This window comes from Gymnodraco acuticeps, unplaced genomic scaffold (genome assembly GCF_902827175.1).
Source record: "Gymnodraco acuticeps unplaced genomic scaffold, fGymAcu1.1, whole genome shotgun sequence".
NCBI classification, from domain to species: Eukaryota; Metazoa; Chordata; class Actinopteri; order Perciformes; family Bathydraconidae; genus Gymnodraco; species Gymnodraco acuticeps.
This window is the reverse complement of record NW_022990590.1, coordinates 3,467,674-3,493,232: the sequence shown is the minus strand read 5'-3', so window position 1 is coordinate 3,493,232 and position 25,559 is coordinate 3,467,674. Positions and strand designations below refer to the sequence as shown.

The following is a 25,559-nucleotide window of genomic DNA, read 5'->3' as shown; positions in this document are numbered from 1 at the left end:
TCAAATTTCACTTGTTTTGCATCAATCTTGATACAGGGTACTTATTATATGTTGTAGTTTGTATTCCTAAAGCTTTTAGTCTACCATCCCATCATTCAAGGGTGGTTTTCACTATCAGTACTTTTTTAAAAACTGTGTTCAATCTGAATTTACTTTAAAATAAAAACATCTATATTAATTCTGACACTTCTACATCCAACTCACAGGTGTAACTTTGCTTTGAGAAAAAATATTATTAATTTAACCCTTTTAGAAGGGAAGATATGGTCATTTGTTCTGGGAATGTCATTTTCGAGCCTGAGAACTGGAAAACAGGCTCGGGGCTTAACAGGTTGGGCACAAAGTGTTGTTAAAAAAAAGCAGTCAATTTACGAAATGCCTACAATGTACCCACAATAATGAGCTACAAATATATCTGGCTCCAGGATTTCCAGGTCTATTTGAGAAGATGCTGAATATTTTAGTCTTTCTTGGGGTTTAGTGCAAAACTGTGTGTTAAAGTGGCTTCTGAATCTGTTCCAGAGAGGGAAAACATCGGGGAAATAATATATCACTGTCAGGTTATGTAGCTTCTGAGGATATGTATAGCCGTACTCTTAAATTAAGTGGTTTGGTTTAAAAGGTCATACTAGTAAAAAAAACTAACTGTCAAAATAAATGTTTTGTGTAATCTGCACACATTCCTACAGCTGTTATACGTTCCAGTAAAAAAGGCTAAATTGCTGACCAAGACTCCTGATAATACATTTTTGGATTGGTCTCTGCAGTATGTGTGATATTTAAACATCAATCCACACCTCTACATGATAAAAAAATTGAATTGAATTGGTGCACATCATCGGCCCACTATCGTGAGTGACAGTTTGTCCCTAAATGAAGAGAGCGTACGGTTTCATCAGTCCCGGCAAATGCTGACCTTTCACTTCCTGACACAGCAGTTGTATTTAACACAGCCACGTGCCCCTGTCGACCTCACACACACACACAAAGATCCACAGCGTTGGCTTTGTGTCAGTTTAAAAAGTCATTCTAACCATGAACAGAATGAAAATGTGCTGTGGCACACAGGTAGAACACATGCATACATGCGTTTGTCTTATGGAGTTTTACACAGATTACCTGAGTGTTCCAAACTACAAAAGCCAGCATAGATGAAGGCAACCAACTACAGTATACTAGAAACTACAACAAAAAGATGGCATTGCGGTCCAACAAGAGAAAATATAAAGACAAAGAGACACAGAAAAACACAAAAACTGCCACGTGACATCAAATTTTAATTTTATTTTCAAAATAGTCTCCCAACAGGATGAAACTCAGAAGAGCCCAGAGGGTCCAAAGCCAATAGAGCCGTCTAGAACAGAAGCACCACTCATTATTGCTATGTCACTCTGCTGCAGGACAAGGCCATCAGGAGAGGGGCGAAAAAAAAGATAAAGAAAAGGGGGGGGGGGGGTAAAACACAGAGACCTACAAACACATTCACTCTATCAGAAATACAAAAGGAGCTATGTGAAACATAGTGGAGGTGATTCTAAAAACTAACATTTCTTTTTTTTTAAAAGCTACAGATGTTCTACGTAGGGATTATGGACCTAGTTTCTTGTAGCTCTGTATCCAAAATTGATCCAAAAACCCTCACCTTGACCATCAGGGGGAGTGCCAATAATAATGATCCTTTGTAGAGACTACAAATATAGGCAGAGCTGGTTTACAGATCATAACAGTCGTGTTTACAGCCCCCTTCAGGTAAGATGAAGAACATCTGCAGCCGTCTGATAAAAACACTTCATTCCGTTTCTGAGACAGCGATTCAGAACGCAATAGGGAGGAGAATCGAGCAAAAACATAGTGTAAGGTAAGGGGAGCTGAAAGGAGTGTGAACATTATGCTGCTGGTTTTCCATCTCTACTAACAAGTCTAAAAAAAAAATCAGCATGGTACAAAAATCGTCAGTAAAAAAAGATGCTTTGCTGCCATGGTGTCAGAAGGGACGAGTCGGTGGATGCGTTCGTGTGTTTACGCCTTCTCCTCAGTCGCCTCCTCCGCTGCCTCAGATACCTGAAGAAGAGAGGAAAGAGTCACATGATGAAGGTGTGTCCAAGCCCTCGCCACAGGTAGGTTCCCATGGGGACTGGATTTAACTTTGCCTCAATGGGCACTTCTCTCATGTCTGTAAGCTCAGCCTGGCCCCCCTATAAATAGCTTTCCATACTACAAACTGCATTGCCAGGAAAACGTATTGTTTCCTGAATAGCTTCAGTGGTTTTTTAAGTATCTTGAATACGTTTTGAATCAAAGTCCGTGTGAGTAGGAGGTCAGGGTTGAACGAGAAGAGGACTATTATCCAGGAGACCATTGTCTGTGACTTGTTTTGTACCCATCATAAATTATCAAAATAACTAATTTTAAGCTAAACCAAGATATGTTGCTAAAGCTAGCCAAGTTGTTTTGTTGCCCTTTGGTTTTGTTTTCTTACCCAACTTTAACCGCATGTTTCAAACTGTTACGTAATTCAGGAGGTACATTTCCCTAAAAACATAATAGAGAATGCAGTTTAGCTGTATGGGAACTTAACATGTAGGAGACAGGGTTGCTAAGCTACATTTAAAGCTAGGGCCAGGAGGTGGCTGCCATATCGTAAGACTGGGAACAGGTTGAAGCAGCTAGCCTGGCTCTGTACCAACATTAAATAAAAAAAGTTGACCTACAAGCACCTCTAAAGCTCACATATTCAAAAATATATCTGGTTTGTTTAATGTGTACAAACACTAAAACAGAAGGCTAGCTTTTTCAACTGGTTTCCAGTCTTTATGCTAAGCTAATTTCCCTGGCTTCTAGTTTTGTAGCTCACAGCCAAGAGAGAAGCATCCATTAGGGCTGCAAGATATATTGTTTCAGCATCAACATTGCAATGTCTAAGCGCAATATAATATAAAAGGAAATCTTGCACGACTCTCTTTTTCTGCGACTAATCTACAAGAATAGTTTGTCTGATTTCTCAGTTTTAAGTTTTATTAGATCATGTATTACTACTGAGATAGCAAACCACCAATCACAATAATTCCTGATCAAACAACAAAAGTGCTGACCACAACCTTAACTTGAAACATGAGAAATATGTAAAAAAGGAAGATTTGTTTGCAAAAATAAGGCAACATCAGCTGTATGGAAATATTTCAGCTATGAAAAATATGCAGTGCAGTATTTTAGTAGTAAGACATGGGCTTTGTTCCAAGAAGCAGGTTTATGAAGTTATCAGGATAACGCAACACCTTTATATCTGGCGCATTTACTGCTTGTTGTGGCAGGTAGTTTAGTTTTTATTTCCAACTTTAGTGTTCAAATCAATGTCTCAATAGTTGTTGGGACTGTTTCTCTTGTAGAAAGGAGTTCTAATGGCACCTCTTTAAAGTGATATCTGTTGATTATAGTGTGTAACTGGAACTTCTATCTGAAAAAACTGAATTATTCAATTTAATTCTGTGAGCAGCACAAACACATTTCCATTCACCTTCATTATTTTTGGGTGTACATATAGATATTTTCAAACCTCAGGGTTATGAAAGGTAAATCTGGCCCCAAGCTGCTAGCTCAAATGATTTGCAGCGTTTTTACCCCTATAGCTTAGATTATTTGTTACTAAATTGCTGGGAAAAGCTACTCACTGAAACGCATAACTCCTTTAGTATATGCAGGTATCATCTCCTCTTATTTCCTCTGCCTCTTCTGGTAGAGCCGGCTGTCTATGAACACAGTGAGCCAATAATATTTCACATCACAGCTGTATGAGCGGCAAACCTTCCTGCTCGTATAAAAATAAAGTCATCCTTGGCCTACTTCACTGCACACAGCAACGAAAATGTCGGACATACTTACTTCTTCACTATCCCACTCACTTCTGTCTCTTTCATTTGCTCCGTCAGACACGCCACAGCACTCAGAAAACACTCTTGTTGATGTAAATGTTTGCTCAATAACACACAATTTCTTGGTAAGTAATAAGTTAGTGTCCAAACACGCACTTCAAAGACGGAGTTAGAAACACTCGTGCATACCCTTAACTCTGACTGTCTCACTCTGCCCTCTCACTGACATCAAGGAGGGAGCCGTGCTTCTGATGAAAGACACACTGACGGACGGACGAGACACGTAGATCTGTATGTGTGTGTGGGTGTGTGTGTTTATGTAGTGAAGGAATATAGGTGCAGTTAATATGTATGTGCGTGTTCGTGTTTTTACACAAATTGACAACATAGGGGAATAAAGATAGTTAATTATCTTGTCGGTCTCTGACTGAAACTTCTCTTTCTTCTATAACATTTTCTTTCCTATTTTCCCTCCTCATACCTCGTTGGTCTTGCGCTCTCCGTTCTGGGCCGGTCCGTCATCCCTCTTACCCTTAGCGCCGACTTTCTTTGCCTTTGAACCCTTATCGTCCGCAACTTTCTGCACGGAGGAAATGGAAAATAAGAAATTCTGGTATATATGGAGTAGTAGTAGTATGTTTTTTCTGCAATTAATAAACAATTTTATGAAAAGAATGCAGAAGAAAGTAAATAACAATAAGCAATTTAATAAAGGTGGAAAAATATTGATGAAAAGCTGTAGGATTAAGTTCAAGACTATTATACCTACCGTTTTTAACCATTTTACTGTACATTTACTATTGGCAAACCACTACATCGTCTACATTTTTTTATTGCATAACCTTCTATATACTTAGCAAACATCTCCAGTGTGACCAGGTAGTGAGGTTACTTTGCTAATACATAGGTAATTGTATTTAATATGCTTGCATGTGAGGATTTCTGTGTGCGTGCTTTTGTGTTTTCCACACCTAGTGGCCTTGGTCACGCACATAGACCAGTAGTGAGGGGCAACCGAGGGCATCAGACTGTTGCAAATTCATGGGGATATAAATAAATCATTGTAGTTAGTGTGTGTTTGTGTGTACTTTACCTTCACAATGGCCTTCTTGGGCTTGGCCTCAGGCTTGGCTGGACCAGGTTTCTGTACATTTAGAAAAAGTCAGTCAGGACCGAATATTTTTAGTAATAAGATCTTTCATATATGAATCTATTTTATTATTATTATTATAACGTTTCATCTCTTGGCTACACTTACAGAGACATATCTGTGCTGTTTAAGCCACAAGAGCTGCTTAGTAAATCCAGTAGGACTAAAACAGAACACATGGAGGCGATACCATTGTAGATGTTATGAATATTAAAGTACCATATTCCTTACAAATGGGATCTGACAGAGTTCCCGTGCTAATATCTTCCTTTTCTCACAGGGAACTGACCTCAGACCACTATAACACATGAGATTTCAAATTCTGGTCACTCAGTGTGAGAACGTTTGCTGCAGAGCTTTTTCCAGGCCGCTGAGTGCAGACCATGTTACCCTGAAGCCACATCGCTGTGACAAATTTAAATCATGTGATTCTTTCTCAAAATGTCTCTGTTTTTCTTTAGATATCACTTACACTCTGCACATGAGAAGCAGCAGAAAGCGGGGCTTGACATTACATTATTTAATGCCATGTTTCGTATTATAATTTAGAATTGTAATCATGCAGTCCAAATATAGACAGCAGCAAAGCTGGTTTACTGGCAAAAAAGTATCATTTTATTAAATAAGCTGACTGCTGAAAACATTCAGAAGACAAGGAAATATCAAGTCGAATACATGCAAAAATGTACAGGTTTAAATAGGCACATCAAAAGCTTATAAGGAGTAGTTTGACAATTTTGGGAACACAATTCTTGGTTTACTTCTTCCAACCACTGTCATGTATGTCTGTTAAACAGGAAGTTACAGGCAATACATGGTAAGCTTAGCATAAAAACTGGAAACAGTGAGCAAAGTGACTTTTTGGTGTTTAAAGTTGTATGGCAAATACATTTTATTTTTTAGTACAGATTAACCAAATACAATGTGTCACTTGCTGAGCTTTTGAGGAATTAGTTATTGTCGTAACTTTTTTGTACCTTTTTTCCAATCTTTATGCTAAGCTAAGCTTACTGGCTGCTAGCTGCATTGTCAGCACATTTCCCAAAAATTTCATCAATTCCTTTAAGGTGCACATGCAAATGTACAAAGGCATGCAGAGGCTCAACACAGATGGGTTCAACATGCAAAGTACAACACAGATAAAAACGCATGGTCTGTTTAGCAAGGCTGCATGATCACAAATAAATAATAACCAAATGATTCCTTGCTAAATATTATGATTACTATCATTAGTTTAACAAGGATTGAGGTGATTCTTTGATCAATTTACATTTACTTAACTTCTTAGTCAACTTTGGGATGGAATATCACTTGTGTTACCTTTTAATCATGCAGCCCTACACTTCAACAAGGTGTTGCAACAGACCGGACCAAGAATGGACAAAGACAACAGAAAAAAAACAGCAGGCCTTGAGGAGCATGTTTATGAAATTTGTTAAATTGCCTCCATCAAATCCATTAACTGGGTGAGGACTTTGCTCTGAGCCTTGGTAACATGTGACATTTACAAGGAGAGGAAGAAGAGAGGTGAAGACAGGAGGGAGGGGAGAACGAAACTTACCGATTGCAGTCTCTCTGACCTTCTGGGGGGCTGCAGGAGGAAGGGATGATCAATGAGGGAAAGAGAGAAAGTGACAGAGAGAGAAAGATATCAGTTGTACCTTTGTGGGCTGATGTTGAGTGTTTGGTGATTTCTACAAGCGTCAATCATTAACCTGTTATGTGTCTATTTCCCCGCTCACACACACTCTTTCTCTTTGTACAAAAAACAACAACAACCAAAACACAGCACGCCAACACACGCCTCACAGCACCAGAACACGCCTGAAACATTTACCTCTTGCTTTGTGACTTTGGAGGCCTCCTTGCCCTCAGAAGTCTCTGGAATCTGTAGGAAATGCAATGAAGATTATATATTTGTAATTCCAAATTTGTTTTATCATTTTTAATTCTTAAACTATAAACATCAGATACAGTACACTCAAGTTTTCTATTTTTTATAATCCATACATCTATCATAATTTTATTAGCAGAAATGCCAAAAATGTAGTAGTTTCACTTTCTCTTTTGGGAATATTTCCTGGATTTTTTTTGCAGCTTTAGCTGAATGACTAATCAAGAAAATAGTCTAAGGTTTTATTCATCATCAAAGTTATCGTACAACACTAGTTATATTTAACATAACACTAAGTTACAACTTCCTGTGCATAAAGTAAAACCAAATCAAATGTAATGTTAAAAAAAAATCCATTATAGCTATAGAACACAACAACTATTTCGGAACTAATTTACTATAGGCATGCTATTAGAATAATTGATTAATGTATAGATTTCCTGAATTTATTTATAATTCTTCAAAAAAATACTGTGATGTTTAACATAAAGTAATCAAGCCCTAATTGTATTTGTACTCATTTGATTTTATATAATATGTGATCTCTATGGGGAATTACATTTTAAATGAGGCACCTTGCTTACATACCAGGCTGAGCTCCCCAGAGATGAATGGAGAGTAAACATTAATATTGACTTACAACACACCGTGCTGTCAGCATCATGAAGAACATCATATTATAAACATGTAATACACTCAGGCTGCGCTGCGGGCAGGTGAGGACAGCCCCCCCTCCCATTCCACCGTAAAAAAAATGAGCAAATGTTGGTGAAGCCTGCAGGTTGGTAATCGCATCATTTGCATGTCGGCAACCATGGAGGCCCCCCATTCTCTGCCCTCAAAGGCGAATCGGTGCAGACAATGGCATTTTTTTTTAAATGGCAGAAAAGCCCATTTCCATGTATGCACTGATACAATGCACTGGAACTCGTCGAGCACTGCTGTTTGGATAGTGTCACGGCCTCTTTTAACGCAGCGGCAATTGTCCCTGATCCCCTCTTTCTTTAGTCCTTTCTCTGCATCTGGATTTGGGTCTGTTCACTCTGGCTACCATTCATCCCGACAGGAGAGCCAACATGAGACAGGGAGGTGGTGATCTACACTGTTATAATACACATTCAGAATCAATCGATCTTAAATATGCTTGAAACGCGCCTATAAAAAATCATATAATATCCCGCACGTCTCCTTCGGGATTTACGCATCTATCCATCCGGCAGGTCCGCCTGACATTCACCAGCGCGCGCAGCGGACAGGGAAGTGGCACATAACACGACCACAAGAACGGCCATTGAGATGGAGGCATGGACATTAATAGTGTAAATAGTCATAAAAAGATCATAACAGCATAGGTCATTTACACACAAGCGTTAAAAACTATTGAAAAGGTTGCGGGCGAAAAAACGCTTCCTCAAACTTTGGCATCACCTCACCTGCCTCCATGTCGCCACTGAAATCGCGCACTGCAATTTTTCTCAAATGCAAGAGCAGGAAAACTACAGTGAAGTGAGCAGGAATACACAGCCGACACTCACCTTTCTCTTCGGCATTTTACGCGTGAATTATTCTCCAACAAGCACGGGGGAAAAAAGGTCAAACCCTAAGGTCCAGTAGAGGCGAATTTGAACTACCTCGGAATACAGGATCAATATCTAAGCACCTTCGATAATATGTTGATTATATGCACTCCCCAAAACTCTGAACCTCCCACAGCCATTGGGCAGAGGAGTCCAAATCCGCTCCTGCACTGACTCCTGATTGGCTGTTCTCGTGTCTATGTAAATAAGAGCCTTTCGGACATTGGTCGACTTTTATCAGAGGGTGTCTGTGATTGGCTGCGCGCTCATTGTGCGCAGATCCCACCAGACGGCGATGGCTAAGAGGGAAAGTGAGGACAGGCCATTGACAGTGGGGTGGACTCTCGGTGGATCTGGGTAATGTAGGATGAGAGATGGCGACAGAATGATGTTAATAAAACACAAAGGGACAGAAAAATAGGCACAATGGAACAATGTCGGCCATACAGGAGCTCCAGAAAATCGTAGCCCACGTTTTTGCACAACGAAAGCACATCACTGCAGAGGCACCTGTACCTGTATGATCGTGATTCCAGTCACACATTATAATGAATAAGGTCACTATAAATTCACAATTGCTGACAAATTAGACAATTAGACAGGTCTACATTGTGCAACAAGTGCATTTCATACGCAGCTCTGCTTCATCGTTGTTGGTCTTTCTAGGACCAGAATTATCCAGCAAATTTGGAATAAAATTAACCTTAAATGAAGAACACTATAAAAGAGTCAAAGCTCTTAAACCAAGCTATTGTCTTAACAATGTGTTTTGCTACACATTACACTTGTCCCTCACAACACTTCAAAATGATACATCTATTCAAAAAAGCGGAATATGTTATGTCTTTGAAACCAAACTCTCATGTGTAAATACTACAATACTGTTTTTTTATTATCTTGATACCAATTTTGACACATTATCCCAGGGCATCTGATGGCGAGTGACACAAGACACTGCTTTTAATGCTTATCAACGCATCATGGTTAATGTTCAATCCACTAATAAGCCTACATGGATTGTATGAATTGTAACAAATATTGTAAATCAAACACTTTCCTTTACGACTCAGTGGACAACACGATAGGTATAGACAGAAAAGCCAAGATTCGAACAGGCAACCCAGAAACAAGTGATGGTTACTAACTCCACCAAGGAGGTTATGTTTGTCTGTTTGTCAACAGGATTATGGATAAACTAATGACCTTATTTTCATGAAACTTGGAAGAAGGGTGGAACATGGGCCAAGAAAGAACCCATTACATTTTGGAGGGGATCCGAATCGCTGGGCGGTTACAATGTCTCCATTTTCATTGTCAGTAAATATACGTGTCACTCCTAATGGGACACTTCCAAACTACGTTTTTTAACTAATGTTACAGAACAAATTCCGATAGTCCGTTGCGCCACTTTGGTGTCCAGATAAAGTCTAAAACCTGAGCACACATGCAGATCTGTTTAAAATACATTATGTACCTGCTTACAGAGAAATGTTCACACTATTCACTGCGCGACCTTCCATGTAGTCACACACTTTTGGGCACTCCACATTGACAGTCCACATTCATTCTCATAGAAATGGAAGATTATGAAATTAAATCTCACAGATACTCACAACCAGACTGATACAGAAGCTATGAATTGGACTTTGGTCAGCCCAAGTGCAAAAGGGTATTACTGTATGATTTGGAAGGTGCCCTCTGGTCTTAGCTGCATGGTCATCTTAGCTGACCAAGCTAAGATTGGCCTAAAGGTAGGGTAGGAAACCCTATTTACCTATTTATTTATATTACCCTATTTTCCTATCCTCTGGGTAGGAAAAGTGACTTTCCCAGCACTACTGTCTGTCGCTTGTGACTTTAGGGCAAAACCCCTAACATAATGCTAACCCTATAGTAGTGTGTTGCAGATGCACATTTCTTTATCTTGTAGTCATACACAACTCAAGCACAGGTTACAAAATCTCTCTGAGACTGTAAAATGATATTTTCAAGATTAGGGAGGATTCAGAATGGCCCTAATAAAGGAAATAGAGTTGAGTTAACCCCCTGATGAAAACATTTGAAACCTTTTGATGCACAACATGAGTAAAAAAATGACCAAAAAAGGCCTTCCTTATTATTCAGAGCCCATGGTGATGCATTTTGTTCAATTAATGTTCCAATGTAATATCATATGTGACCAAGAACGATTTACAAAGCTGGAACAAGAGAATGCTTGGTCATTTTTGCAGACAATTGATGATTCAATTAGATACCTTAACAGTTTCCGATTCATTCTTATTCAAACGCCATCGATTAATCGACTAATAGTTTCAGCTCTATCTGAATGTCAAACAGGCCATTGTTTTTCACCTCGGTATGGTATTTTACAGTCTACAAAATCAGAAGATCAAGATACTTCTTGTCAATTAATAGATAACTGCTGCAACAACATTTTCTATTTTGAATCTAAAAGTTTAAAAACAATGCTCACTGTAACTAGAATATTTGAATTGAATCAATTCATAATATTTGTTGTGCATTTGCATGGAAACTCAGGCAACTTTACAACTGTTATAATCTAGTAGCTCTACTTAAAATCAATGGATACCTTAAGCACACCATGTTAAACATAGAAGGCAAAAAACATACTAAATCAACAAAGAAATTAACAAAAGATACCTCAACATTCCAGTTAAGCTATAGACACACGCACATACACACACGTCCACAGCTACAAATATCACAATAGACAGAGCTTTCCTGCCCAAACAAACAAAACCCTTCATGTTAGAAGTGAACCCAGAACACACAGGAGCAGTGGCCACTGTCCCCACAAAGATTCACACTGTCAGCTAAATGGAAGGGAAAACACAATGAGGAACATTTAAAACACATACATATATAAAAGAAAGGCACAAAATGAATCAAAACTCAAAATAAATAACCTCCAAAATGTTAAGGTTTGATTCATATTGACGACTTTTCTTTGGTAAAACTGACTTGTACTACTTATTTATGAATTACTTTTCTGTTCTTTCATGTACCCTTTTTTCAGTAATAAGAGGCATCATTTGCCTTTTTCCCAAACATGCTTTCCTTTTGCATTGTATCACATTTGAGATTTGTCTTTAAAGCCTTGGGAACTGTGCACATCAAAGACATATTTACTTGAACAGGTGTACAACCATGCCAACAGCTGTGTGAGGCTACTAATTATGCGCACAATGAGGCTTTGAGCTAAATGCTAAGACCAGCATGCTAACAGGCTCACAATAACAAAGCTACAGGCTGATGACTAGCATGTATAATATAAACCATGTTTACTATCTTAGTTTAGCATTTTAGCTTGCTAACATTAGCTAATTATCACTATATATATATGTATACACATAGCAGAGACCAATAGGAAAGCATTCGTTTAGCAGGTATTTGGTCATACACCAACGTACCAGACACACATTTTGACCTGATAATAACACTATGGGATAACTTGAGTGATTTCAAATCATACTGTCTGGAAATTAGTTTTCTACATCTTGTGACAATCATTTCAGTAGTGAGAAATATCGCTTAAAATTCAAAACGATAAACCTGCAGGTGGTGCTAGGCGAAAAGTCAGAAAAACACAAATGACTGTTTCTTCCAATCCATCCCGTGGTTGTTATGACATCATATTGTGTACTGACTTAAAGCTAAGTTGTTTGCTTAGCTATACAAAATAAATATTTACATGTGTGCATGAGAGGAGCATTGTTCAATTTTATTTAGTTCAACTATCCTACATTTTTACAACAATTATACTCGTTTGTTATCAAATTGCAGTTAAAGTAATATTACACATTTCACTTTTTATTGGCCAAATGCCAAAAACAGTTTTTGGTGAAAATGTATTTTCAGTGATATCTCAGATCTTTTTTCTGGGTCAGTAAGTGGGTAAAAAAAACATTTGATTACATTTATTTTTTATTTATTTTAAATAATGATTCAACTTTATTTAAATGTATTATTATTCAATTAAACTACAGCAATGCCCTATTGTTTAGCAATCTAAGGGACTGGAATTCAGGCAGTATTGATTGGTGTTAAAAGACAAAATAGAGAATTTGATCCCAATCCTAAAGGTCTCAAGGGGTTGAATGTGAGGGTTTTAGATATTTTTTTATTAAGATTGTTATCATTTTGACAATGGCCTTGATAATGGCCTTGTTTCAGACCATTAGATATGGGTTAAGTTTTGGTGCCTGGAGGCCACATCATCCCTATGCTTATCAAGCCATTCACTGACTCCATGCAACTGCATTTGTTATGTTTTCTCACTGACTCATTCAGATTTTCACTTTAATTATTAATATATCCCTATGTATGTTATAATATTAATAAGCTTAATATATATATATAATAAGGAACACGAGACATAAAATCAGGGATAGAATGCCATAATTAATGAGAAATAAACAACACAAATTAGAAATAAATAAGAACTAAGATGTAATGGTGGAGATGAGATTCATTTGTAAAGATAAAAACCTAATGTTTTGATTGATTGATTGATTGATTGAAAAGTTTATTAACAGCTTGTATATTGGGTACAGTACAGTACAGCTCAAAACATACAATTGTTAAGGGAATGCAGACCAGAGAAAGACTTTCGTCTTGTTTACATCAGGGTCCCCCATTTCCAATTCATCATATCATTTAAGACATATAAGACATATTTGACATACAGATGGCTTATTTACAATTTACATACAGGTGGTTTTTTACATACAGATTGCTTATTTACAATTTTCATTTTAGATTTCGTTCTAATACATCCTAACCGGACATTTAAGACATACCAAGTCTACAGATATACAGTTAGTAACAGAGTCTAAAATGCGAGTATATACATAGATGGGGGGGGAGGGGAAGCTGTCCATTGAACGACAGGTTGAGATTTGTACCATTACCGGGGCCAGTTTTGCAATGCTCTCCCCCGAAGGTGCTCTTTAAGAGAGGTTTTGAAGGTAAGTATAGTTTTACTTTCCTTTACAGTTGTGGGAAGAGCGTTCCACCTTGATGTGGCATAATTGCGAAACGTGTATTCCCCCTTTTTTGTGCCAAATCTGGGTTTCACATGATTTGTGGAGCTCCCTCTGGTGTTATGATCATGGTATTCCTTGACCTTTGGGAAGAATTTTGACATGTACATGGGTACCATAGAGGTGTAGTGGATCTTGTAGACCAGGCCCATTGCAAGTAGCTGTACTCTGTCGTCTACTCTAAGCCATCCTAGGTTGTCAAAGTGGGCAGAGGTGAGGTGGGTTCTAGATGAAAGGTCAAGCAGTAGTCTGACCAGTTTATTTTGCGATGTTTGAAGTTTTATTTTTAGCGCCTTGGAGGTGCTATGGTACCATGACGTGCAAGCATAGTCATAGTACCCTTGAATGAGTGCTCCTGCCAGAGTTTTCAGGGTGTTTTTGTTTACCAGAGAGGAGATCCGGTATAGGAATCTAGTTCTTTGATTGACTTTTTTTATTACATTGGATGCCATTTTGTCACAGGAGAGGTTTGCCTCAAGAATAGATCCTAGGTATGTAATTTCCTTCTTACTTATGACAATAATGTCACCCACTGCAACTGAGAAGTGAGATTTGCTGAGATTATGTTTCGAACCGAAGAGAATGGACTCCGTTTTACCCAGGTGTAATGAAAATTCATTATCGGCGAGCCAGGTGCAGATTCTGCCGAGCTCGGAGCTGAGGGTTTTTTTCAACCTGCAATCTGCTCCTGTCAGAGACCAGCAGGGCTGAGTCGTCCGCGAACAGGAACAAGTTGCAGTCACATGCTGATGACATGTCATTTACATAAATTAGGAACAGTAACGGACCTAATATGCTTCCTTGTGGAACACCACAGCTCACTGGGAGGGGGGGGGACAGAGTACCATTTACCTCCACCATCTGTTCTCTCCCCTCCAGGTAGGATTGCATCCAGCTCACCGATAGTTTATCAAAACCAATTGCTTTTAGCTTGTCAATCAGAATGGGGTGATTGACAGTGTCGAAAGCCTTTTGTAGGTCCAGCATCACCATGCCGCAGTACTTGCCCTCGTCCACCTCTTGTTTGATGTGGTCGCTCAAACAAAGAAGGCATGTGTCAGTGGAGTGGGATGTTCTAAAGCCAGATTGAAATTCATAGATTAGTTTCTTTTCCGCGAGGTACTTTTCGACCTGTTCATATACTATTTTTTCCATGACTTTCGAGATGGAGGTAAGTATAGAAACAGGGCGGTAGTTGCCTGGGTCCAATTTGCTGCCCTTTTTGTGCAGGGGGGTTACTCTTGCAATTTTGAAGTCTTTGGGTACTTTTCCCTGTTTTATGGAGAGGTTAATTATGTGAGCTATGACTGGTGAGATGGCGGTTGCTGTGTCTCTGAGGAATTTGGAGGGGATATTGTCGTGGCCAGTGGCCTTGTTAGGTTGGAGGGCGCTCAGTTTAATGAGTACCTCTGCTGTTGTTACCCTTGCTAGACTGAAATCATCTTTCGTACCCCTAGGTTTTTGTAGTAGGTCATGATGTGATCTACTCCAAAAAGCCCTGAGTGGGAGGGTAATTTATTTACAAGAGTTGTGGCTATGTTTGTGAACAAATTTTTCAAGTACTTGGCCACATCCAGTTTGTCTGTGATGAGCCTGTTATCTGTCTTTATGTTTAAGTTAGAAAATCTCGTTTTGAGTTTTTTACTGCAGCCAAGCTGGTTATTGAGTAATTTCCAAAGTTCACGGGGTTTATTTTTGTTTTCCTCAGTTTTGACATTGATGAAACTCTTTTTGGCAGTTTTGATCATGGAGCTTACGTCATTTCTTAGTCTGTTTCGTTCAATTTTTAGTTCAGTCACGTGGGCCTGGAGTTCACTGCTCGTGCTTTTGGAAAGCATTGACTGACTTTTATGAAACTCAGAGCATTTTTTGTCTCTGGTTTTCATGGCGGTCAGTATGCCGGAGTGCATCCACGGCTCAGCGCGATTTTTTACCCTGGTTGTTCTTAGGGGGGCCAAATCATTGAGTATTGCAGAGAATTTGTTTTTGAAACCAAGCCATGTTTCTTCAACTTGTGTACCACTGAGCTCATCTGACCAGTCCAGACTCTCCAGTTCTAGGTTAAAGGCCTCGCTAGAGTAGTTTTTGAGGTCTCTAGATATGACTGTTTTGTGACAGCCGGCCCTTTGTTTTAGCTTTTTGCGGGTACAGGATATCATATAATGATCACTTAAACCGCATGCTATAACCCCTTTACTGGAGATCCTGGACCTGTCAGAGGTCAGAATGAGATCAATGGTAGTTTGTGTTATTTCACATAACCGGGTGGGTTGGGTGATTAGCTGGCTGAAGCCGTGCAGATCACAAATCCTACTGAAGGACTTAAAGACGGACGTGTCTTTACGTTGCATATCCGTGTTCCAGTCTCCAATAATAATTGTCTCTACATCCCCCACATCAGCCAAACACCCATCTAATGTATCATAAAAGTCACTCTGTTCCTGTGGTCTATAGATTGTCCCGACTATTACAGATTTAGCATTGTCAAAAAGAATTTCAACCCACACAGATTCAATATTTCGTTCTGTTTTAGTCTATTTACCACTTTTAACCTCTGATTAACAAAATGTCTTTAGAGCTTTAAAGTTAAAGTCAGTTTTAAGCAGCAATAGACAAAACATTGCATATCTAGGTCAATTTAAAAGCTGCTAGAGCATTCAAGCATAATAATTATAATCAAAATGCTTGCGTTAGAACATCCATTATAATGCAATTAATAGAAAATGAAGAACGTATAATGCTTAATCAGGGTATCTCTTTCTGTACAGACATGGTGGACCTTGTCGTGTTTCACTCTGACTTGCAGCGTCATGATTTAGATGCCATCTTTCTTTTAACAGAATGTGAAGAAAGCCAGACCTGAATACTTCAGACAGGACTTGTCTGACACCTTGTGGACAGTGTTTGTCATTATTATTACAGCCCATGTGCCAGCATTATCATCGCCTGACAGAATTAGAGCAACAATGTCTTTGGTAACTATTTTTAGTCAGGAGTATTTTTTGGAGCAAATTGCTACTGCCTTTACTCCCTCGAAACACATTGTCACATTTCAGCACATTAATTAAATGTTTCATACTGGTATTTTATGACAGAAGAATTCCTGCAACAATACAATCACAGAAAACTGCAATTATACAGACATCTCGTAATGTCAAAAGTCTTTGATACCAGATCCAATCACAAATGTATTCTATAATGTTTCTCATGGTCTTGGTGTTTTATGGGATTTTTTGCAATTTAAATTTGTTTTGTTATCAAATCTGCTAGTGAAGTAGACAAACAATGGTTGCATTTAGCACCCCATCTGTAAAAAATGATATTCATGCGAAATTACCTATGAGACATAATAGAGCCTGCAGAGGGCCATTATATACTTCCATCATAATGTGTTAAGCCCTTGTACATTTACCCAATGTATTAATTTATATTACAGATGAATGATTAACAACTTGACATGCAATAAGGAGCACACATTGATGCTTTCAGTTTATCAGTTTGATCTCCTGAACATCCCCTGCCCCCCAACCCTCTAATAAAAAGGAGGGTGGATGAGGGGGGCGGAGGGGCAACATGTAAGAGCAAAATACTTATAACCTGGATGACACCAAAAGATGTCTATTTATAATAACATTCCCCCCTCCACATATCTATCTCCCCTTGCCTCCTCCCACCTTCCTCCTACATTACGTCATCAGGACCGGTGCGTTCGCAGCGAATTTGGGGGATGCATCTCTGCATGATACAAAGCATGCACTTGCAGGAAACACCGCAGAGCCTTTTGTATTCTCATCATCTAGTTTGGTCTAATATCTGTAAATAAAAGCGACACAAAAAACACTCGGCAGGTTAATAGGCGGGACTTACTTCCGGCTGTTTATCTCGGTGTGCAGCGCAAGGCCAGCCAGTGCAGGATCAGATAACAAGGTAAGCTTGTTGACATCACAATCTGTGGCGTTATGAATGTGTGTGTTAATCTGCCCTGATCCGCTCATGCAAATCATTGCTGCTTTGTGTAGTTGTTTTATTGTTGCATTCAGTGCTGCGTGTTGGAGCTGTTAGCTCTGCGGCTCTAATGCTACAACACGGAGCTTATTATTTCCACATTCATGTGGTTGCCTATCAGCACAATGGCTGTCATTTAAATGTATTTAAGTAGCACTTAAAGATGCATTAAAGTCATTGTATTCTCAGCCTGCCATATGACATCATTGCTTTCCTGCTTTTCACCAGTATTACCTGTTCGTTTAATGTTGCTGCTGTTTAACTCACAAAAAAACATTAGCAATATCGTGATATGGCTTGTTATTGAATATCGTGATCGAGCTTTAAAGATTTAAGACACTGATACACTTCACTTCCATAATAATGGTCATAGTTATTATATGTCCAATAATCACAAATTGGTGTAACATTCAGGGGTCAATAATGTTGGCCATTTAGCCTACTTCCTTGTCAACATAGTGTCAACATACACAGCTCTTGGTAAACACCATTTCAGCTCTTGCATAATAAGTCATTCTTTTTTCTTACACTAGGGCTGACATTTTATTTTCCTTAAATCCTTAATCTATAAATGTTCTGAGAAACATCTAGTATTTCAATCTATACATCCCACAGGTTGCCAGTGACATCTTTAAGTTACAACCAACCGTTCCAATCACATTGGTATTCATAATTCTATGTAATTCTATGTTCTGATTTGAGAGACGCTGGAACCAGCCATTTGAATGGTTAAATGACAGTAGTTGTTGCATGTTTGTTGATCGACTAATCGATTATTTGCCTCAACCCTAATCGCCAATAATGTTCACATTATTGATAAAAAGCCTCAACTGTTAAAATGTAGGTCATTATCTCTCACTGCCAAAAGTTGTGTGTTTCGCTTGTGTATGTTGACAAAGAGGTAAACAAAAATGATATTGCATCTGAACAAACTAGGTCTGCGCCTACACCAATTTTAAATTGTTTGTCATCTAAGGACAAATATGGCCATTATATTGAGGAAGTGCTTTCGGTCGGCCATTGATGTTTGTAGGCCTGTCACGCAGGACAGAGGCTTCTCCAAATTGTCACCACAGAGTTTGAAGTAGAGCCGAATGAACTGTCAAAAAATGGACGAGAAGGACACTCTGAGAGCACAGAACAACAAGGCTGCGTCCATTAATAAATAGATAAAACGTTTGTATCTGCCCTGTGATTCGGATCTGCTATAACATGTTAGCGGTTGTTCTCTGACCCATTATACATCCTTCCATTAAGTTTAGGGTTTTCTTTGTCATGCATGATGGTAAATATGTTTGTATATTTTGGTCAGATAAAAACAGACATTGTCTTTAATATCTTTCTGTGCTGTAGCTTTATGATTTCTCTTAAATGTAACTAAGGGACCTGGCACTGAGTTCTTCCATGTTCTTTGTTTGTAAGTTGTCTCTTCACAAACCTGACTATGCTGAGATGCTTGCTGCGAGGAGGCTGCAGTCCTCTCCTCTGCCTGTGGGCCCTGCTGCTGCCTCTGGTCTCCCTCCATAGCGTGAACCAACATGGGCGCAGGAGCCACAGTGCCAAGGAGCGGCCCAAGTTGCTGCTTGTGTCCTTTGACGGCTTCCGATGGGATTACATCGACCGAGTCCCGACGCTTAACTTCCACAACATCATTGATAACGGCGTGATGGTGGAGCACGTGGAGAACGTTTACATCACCAAGACCTATCCCAACCACTACAGCTTGGTGACAGGGCTGTACGCTGAGACGCATGGCATTGTGGCCAACGAGATGTATGACCCTGTTCTCAACTGCTCCTTCTCCATGGAGACGGACAGTGTTTATGAGTCGCGGTGGTGGGAAGCAGCGGTGCCACTATGGGTCAGCATCCAGAAAGCTGGAGGTCGAAGCGGGGCAGCGATGTGGCCGGGGTCTGACGTCAAGATCCACGGCATGTTCCCCAATCAGTACCTCTTGTACAATGCCTCAGTGTCCTTTGAAACCAGAGTGGAGCGGCTTATCGAGTGGTTCTCTGCACCCAAAGAGGCAGCAGTGGATTTTGGAGTTCTGTACTGGGAGGAGCCGGATGAGAGCGGGCACAAACTCGGACCCGAGAGTCCCCTCATGGATGTAGTCATCGCCGGAATCGACGAGAAGCTCGGCTTCCTCATGAACGAGCTAAAGAAGGCCGGGCTGTATGAGAAAGTGAACCTGATCGTGACCAGCGACCACGGCATGACGCAGCTGTCCTCTGATAAGATCATAGAACTGGATGAGTATGTGAGCAGAGACCTGTACACCTGGGTGGACAAGAGTCCGGTGGTGGCATTGCTTCCCAAAGAAGGTAATCCTTTAAACATCTGTCACATATACCACTGTAAAAAACTTTTGGAATTACATTTTTGTTTGATGAGAAAAAATATAAATGTTTTTACGATACACAATTCAGCTACAGCTAGGTGACAGACTATGTCACCTGTTCTGGCTAAAGATAACGCGGCTTACAGAAACATTGTAGTGCATTACAATTTCGAGGTCCAACTACAAACATTGTATGACAGCTGTATGATTAAAAAAATCTACTAACATAATGTTGTCATCTGGGTTTCAGGGAAGCTTGACGAGATTTACGACAAGCTGGTGGATGTCAACCCTAACATGGTGGTTTACAAGAAGGAAGATATTCCCGAGCACTTCCATTATCAACACAACGTCAGGATCATGCCGATCCTCATCGCGGCCAAGGAGGGCTGGACCGTGATGCAGAATAGGACCGGGCCCTTCATGCGTATGTATTCAAAACTCATATAAAGCTGTGTCAGGAGGGACACAACTCAGCTTGAGGCTGTACACATGGAAGAGGCGTTTTTGCAGTTGTTTCATAAAGCTGCTTCAGTCTGCTCTAATAATAGCTTCACAGGGGCATTGAACCAAAGCTAGCTCATGCAATACCAGCTGTAATTAACAAAGAAAGCCTGATTTATATTCCCTTAGAAGATCTCAAACTGTGTATGTAGGTTTTCTTTCATTGTAGCTGCAGACTACACAAGCTAATTTTCCTCCTCTACTGTTAAAGGCTTGTTAATCAGTAAAATGACCCGGTGGAGTCAGTGGCTGGAAATAAAACCTGCTGACTCCTCACTGACAACATGGTGTGAGACAACTTAGCCAAATATGTTTAGTATGATAAAAAGCTGCACATTAAAAGTTGTTTGTATTGTATAGCCGTGTAATTTATGAGATTTAGATTGATAGGCCTGCATGCTAAAACGATCTAGCAGTTGCAACTTCTGCTTCTCATGGCATTACAGGGAAGTCACTTATGGCGCGTTTCCACTGCAGGCCTCGCTCAGCCTCGCTCGGTTTGGTTAGGCCTTATTAGGCCCGGCTCACTTTAAATGCTGCGCTTCCATTACAGTTTAGGAACTGGGGCAGTTACTATAGTAACGCAGTGTAGGCGGAGCCGTGACGTCATCTTCAATGAGAGCCCCAGAAAAACAACAAAGCCGTTAGCTCTTAGCACTCAGAGCTCACAGCTCCTCATATCTGTTCAGAAACTAGACAAAAGTTAAACAAGTACAAACCACAGACTGCCTGTGTCATGGCGAATATAGTCGCTGGTTTATTTATGTCTGTATAGGCCGTTGTTGTGAGTGTGGACGGTCGGAGCATATATAACGTTAGCTTAGACAAGCTACATTTAGAAAACACGCATTTTAAAAGGGTTTTTCGCCTGCCGTCTGTCTGCAGACTTGTCAAAGCATTAATTCATGCTTTTTACTAACCCGTATCAGTATGTTGTTACTTCGGCATCATTTTGAAACGTGTATTACAATTAAATCACGGTCAAATATGTTCATCTTGTTGTAGTTGTAGCCCCCTTGCCAGCGATTCTCTCTCTAGTTTAGCATACTCAGCCCGACTCAGCCTAGTTGTTCCTGGCCCTAGAACCACGATTTAGTCGGGCCAGAAAAAAGGTGAAAAAGTAGCCCCGGGCCAAAACTAGGCCAAGTGGAAACGCAACCAAAAACGGGCCCCGCACGGCTCGGCACGCTTAAAGCGAGCTACCCGCTGCAGTGGAAACATGCCATTAGATACATTAATGTTTTCATAAATGCATGCACAAGTTAACCACTACTCGCTTATTAATGATCATTATCGGTGTATGTGGACTGGATGTACACTTCCTGTTTACTGTACTATAATATTACAGTTCTGCCCTGTGAATATACAATTTCTCAGCCATTAACTTCAATTAATGACTATGAATCCAAGTATGCGTTTAACATCCGGTGTATTAATGTATTCTCTATTAGGTGTTGCATTATAGTAAAGTGTGAGAATGTTGGCAAGACAGCGTTTTTGCTGTAAACATTGCCTTAGTATTGGGGGGGGGGGAGGGGGTGCATTAAACTGAATCAGCACACTTATGGCGCGTTTCCACTGCAGCGGGTAGCTCGCTTTAAGCGCACCGAGCCGTGCGGGGCCCGTTTTTGGTTGCGTTTCCACTTGGCCTAGTTTTGGCCCGGGGCTACTTTTTCCCCTTTTTTCTGGCCCGACTAAATCGTGGTTCTAGGGCCAGGAACAACCAGGCTGAGTCGGCCTGAGTATGCTAAACTAGAGAGAGAATCGATGGCAAGGGGGCTACAACTACAACAAGATGAACATATTTGACCGTGATTTAATTGCAATATACGTTTCAAAATGAGTCCGAAGTAACAACATACTGATACCGGTTAGTAAAAACCATGAATTAATGCTTTGACAAGTCTGCAGACAGACGGCAGGCGAAAAACCCTTTTAAAATGCGTGCTTTCTAAATGGAGCTTGGCTAAGCTAACGTTATGTATGCTCCGACCGTCCACACTCACAACAACGGCCTATACAGACATAAATAAACCAGCGACTGTATTCGCCATGACACAGGCAGTCTGTGGTTTGTACTTGTTTAACTTTTGTCTAGTTTCTGAACAGATATGAAGAGCTGTGAGCTCTGAGTGCTAAGAGCTAACGGCTGTGTTGTTTTTTGGGGCGCTCATTGAAGATGACGTCACGGCTCCGCCTACACTGCGTTACTATAGTAACTACCCCAGTTCCTAAACTGTAATGGAAGCGCAGCATTAAAGTGAGCCGGGCCTAATAAGGCCTAACCAAACCGAGCGAGGCCGAGCGAGGCCGAGCGAGGCCTGCAGTGGAAACGCGCCATAAGGGAATCCTGTCTTTTGCTCAGGAATGTAATTGCCCTGATACATTTAGGGGAGCAGTAGTTAGCCAGTCTAAGCTTGCATCAAAGGTCTGTGTGCTTGTGTGTTTGGATTTCATTTTCAATTTGGCTTGTGCTCGCTGTGACTTGATTCAGCAGTAACCGTTCAGCTGGGGAAGCAGTGATGGTGGTAAATCATCTGAGAGAGGAGCAGTGCCAGATTCCATAAATCTCTTTGCCTGTAAATCATGGGATGTGGAAACTGGAGCTCTTCAGATGCACAAATAATGAATATCAAAGCATGGTGCCTCTTTATGCAATAATATATTTCTTGTGTTTCTATCACCAGTTGGAAATCACGGTTTTGACAACACCCTACGTAGCATGCAGCCTGTGTTCGTCGCCCGCGGACCGGCCTTTCGCCAGAATTACATCAAGACCTCCATGCGATCCGTTGACCTCTACCCTCTCATGTGCCACATCCTGTCCACCCCCCCTCTACCAAACAACGGATCCCTCTTAAACGTGCAGGACCTGTTGTACCCAGAGCCAACGGCAGTCACGCCCAGCCCCTCTCCCAGGGTCCACGAGCACTCCTACGCCCCTATCGTGGGTTCTTTCCTCGGTGTGGCAATGGTGCTGGGCTTTCTGTTTTTCTACATCAGACAAGTGACCCTCAAACAGCTGCCCTCTCTAAAACACAGAAGCAGGGAGATGTCCCAGCCTTTACTGCAAGAAGACTTGCACCTGTAGCGGGAGGAAGAGAAAAGATGGCAGGTGTAAAAGAAGAGGAGGTGTAGCTCCCCAAAGGTAGTCCGCTCTCTCCAGAAGCATCGCCTAACGCCTCCCTTATACGACTAAATGCCAACGTGCTGCTCTTTTTATTAGTCGGAGATCAAGGGAATATAATCTAATCATGTTTAGAGGTACATCTCCCTCGTTTGAGTGTAAGGGGAATGTCTGGGGTGTGCTTCTGGTGCAGGCTTAATCAAGATAATAAACCTTTACATGGGCTTTCTAGTGGCTTTGCTTTGATTGTGAATTTTTTACCTTATATCATCTTGTCATTTTCATTGTCATTTAATAAGTAAAGATTCAAAGCTAGAGAGAAATTGTAGCCTGTGATTCTGGCGAGTAAGAACGTTGTTGGCCAAAAGTGTGGCTTGGATAATGTTATGGTGTCAGTATGTTAAAACCTTGTCTGAAGGTAAAAGTGATTATAGCTGAGCGGCCACAGTGGAAAGCAGGGATAAAAAGCTTTCCATGGTAAAGAGGGGCAAGAAGCCTACCTGCCCAGACTCGGAGACAATCTTTACTCAATGGCATTCCTATTGTTGCACTTTAGCACAAGGGAAACCCAAGTAACTAGAAGGCAATCAGAGAGTGCCAAACTCCTCAAGTAAATAGGTACAAAATAGTGAGTGTATCCACCTCGTTATTCAAACTCTTGGGCAGTGTTAAAACATAACCTCCTTAACAAAGGCAGGGTTAAAAGGGATGATTTTCTCATTTTTTAGGTGTCCTATACCACTGATCCAAATGTACTTTGTTTGAAGCATACTGACACCTTTACTGCCCGATAGTAACATAGTAGGGACAGCAGTAGATTGGGTTTATTCAGCATTTTCAAATCCATGCGAAATGGATGCGATGTATGCCACCAATTGTTCAACGAAGGGTCTAAGCACTGAATGAGAAGATACTTTCAGTGGATTGGCTGGGATCAGTGTTATTTTTTTAATGTTACTTGGAATCAGATGTTCCACTAGAGACTCATTCCATGTGCCAGGCTACTGATCATAAGTGTAGGACATCCCATGAGCCGATCACTTCACAAACTTGCTCTTTAGCAGTCCATTGACTTTTGCCTTTTAACTTAACTGTGAACATCTGTCCGAGCTGTGTGTGCAATAGTCTTTTGTGTGAGTCTGGGGTTATTTTTGCGTATAGTTTGTGTTTGGAGGGCATTTTTCTGTGTAGATGACTGTGTACTTCCCTCCTGTTCATATGTCATAACCATGGCCATTTGTTGGTGAAATGTGAAGTGCAATTGCTATAGGTCAGTATTTCTTCATACGGATTTTTAAGGGTTTTGTTGTTGCTAAGTTGAGAAGACTATTTGGGCATGACTTGCAGGAACGGTTCCCCCGATTTGCTCTATACAGGAAAGAAATGAAAAAGTATGAAGGGACAGTGTTTGACGCTTTCTAAGTCATGTATAATTTGCACTTCTTGTTCGCAATTGCTATTTAAAATGACTAAGTGAGGTGCCTCTTGCCAAAAAGCTTTTATAATTAGCACAATTATAAGTAGAGTCCAAATCTGCAAATATATTCTAAAGTTCTAATATTTTTTCAGCATCTTTTAAGAAACAATAATTGTGCCCAAAACTTTACAGACATCACTGTGATATAATACCTTTTACTAAATTAAAATTCATAAATTGAAAGGATTGATATGGAATTTGTTAATTTTATGATAATTGTCTAGTTTGTCTGCTAATTTCCGCCTGACTTGTTGATGGAGAAATGAAATATATCCAGAATATAATTGAATAGGTCATTTGAAATCGTTAGTAAATTATAAATATTTAATATGATTTACAAATTGCCATGTTGATGCAATGACAGTCTTCTGAAATTAAAAATAACTTGTGTGAATCTGAGCCATTTCTTTTGTTTGTATTCTTTGTCAGTGTACAGTTAAAGTACAATGCCTTTAACCCTTTTCTTAGTCCAGACCATTAATGGTTTCCTCACATGGATGCTGATAAGAAAGATGACAAACATCAAGGCTGTCAAAATCTATGTTATCTAGC

The 25,559-nt window shown here is 40.1% G+C and overlaps 2 protein-coding genes across 4 annotated transcripts; one reads left to right on the top strand and one right to left on the bottom strand.

Moving 5' to 3' along the window:
* Positions 1-1,264: 1,264 nt before the first annotated feature.
* hmgn3 (high mobility group nucleosomal binding domain 3) lies at positions 1,265-8,614 on the bottom strand. 3 transcript variants are annotated; one of them, XM_034228760.1, is made up of 8 exons: positions 8,449-8,614; positions 6,857-6,907; positions 6,581-6,610; positions 4,963-5,013; positions 4,351-4,449; positions 4,059-4,158; positions 3,669-3,746; positions 1,265-2,061 (listed from the first exon to the last, which is right to left on the bottom strand). In XM_034228760.1, exons 1-7 carry the CDS (start codon positions 8,461-8,463, stop codon positions 3,712-3,714), a joined length of 381 nt encoding a protein of 126 aa, XP_034084651.1. In that variant the 5' UTR covers positions 8,464-8,614; the 3' UTR covers positions 1,265-2,061; positions 3,669-3,711. The 3 variants fall into 3 exon arrangements, with proteins under 3 accessions (XP_034084651.1, XP_034084652.1, XP_034084653.1); XM_034228761.1 differs by lacking the exon at positions 6,581-6,610; XM_034228762.1 differs by lacking the exons at positions 3,669-3,746; positions 4,059-4,158.
* Positions 8,615-17,220: 8,606 nt separating this feature from the next.
* enpp5 (ectonucleotide pyrophosphatase/phosphodiesterase 5) lies at positions 17,221-25,406 on the top strand. Its single transcript, XM_034228552.1, has 4 exons — positions 17,221-17,480; positions 18,981-19,882; positions 20,150-20,326; positions 23,091-25,406. Exons 2-4 carry the CDS (start codon positions 19,003-19,005, stop codon positions 23,492-23,494), a joined length of 1,461 nt encoding a protein of 486 aa, XP_034084443.1. The 5' UTR covers positions 17,221-17,480; positions 18,981-19,002; the 3' UTR covers positions 23,495-25,406.
* The last annotated feature ends 153 nt before the right edge of the window (positions 25,407-25,559 follow it).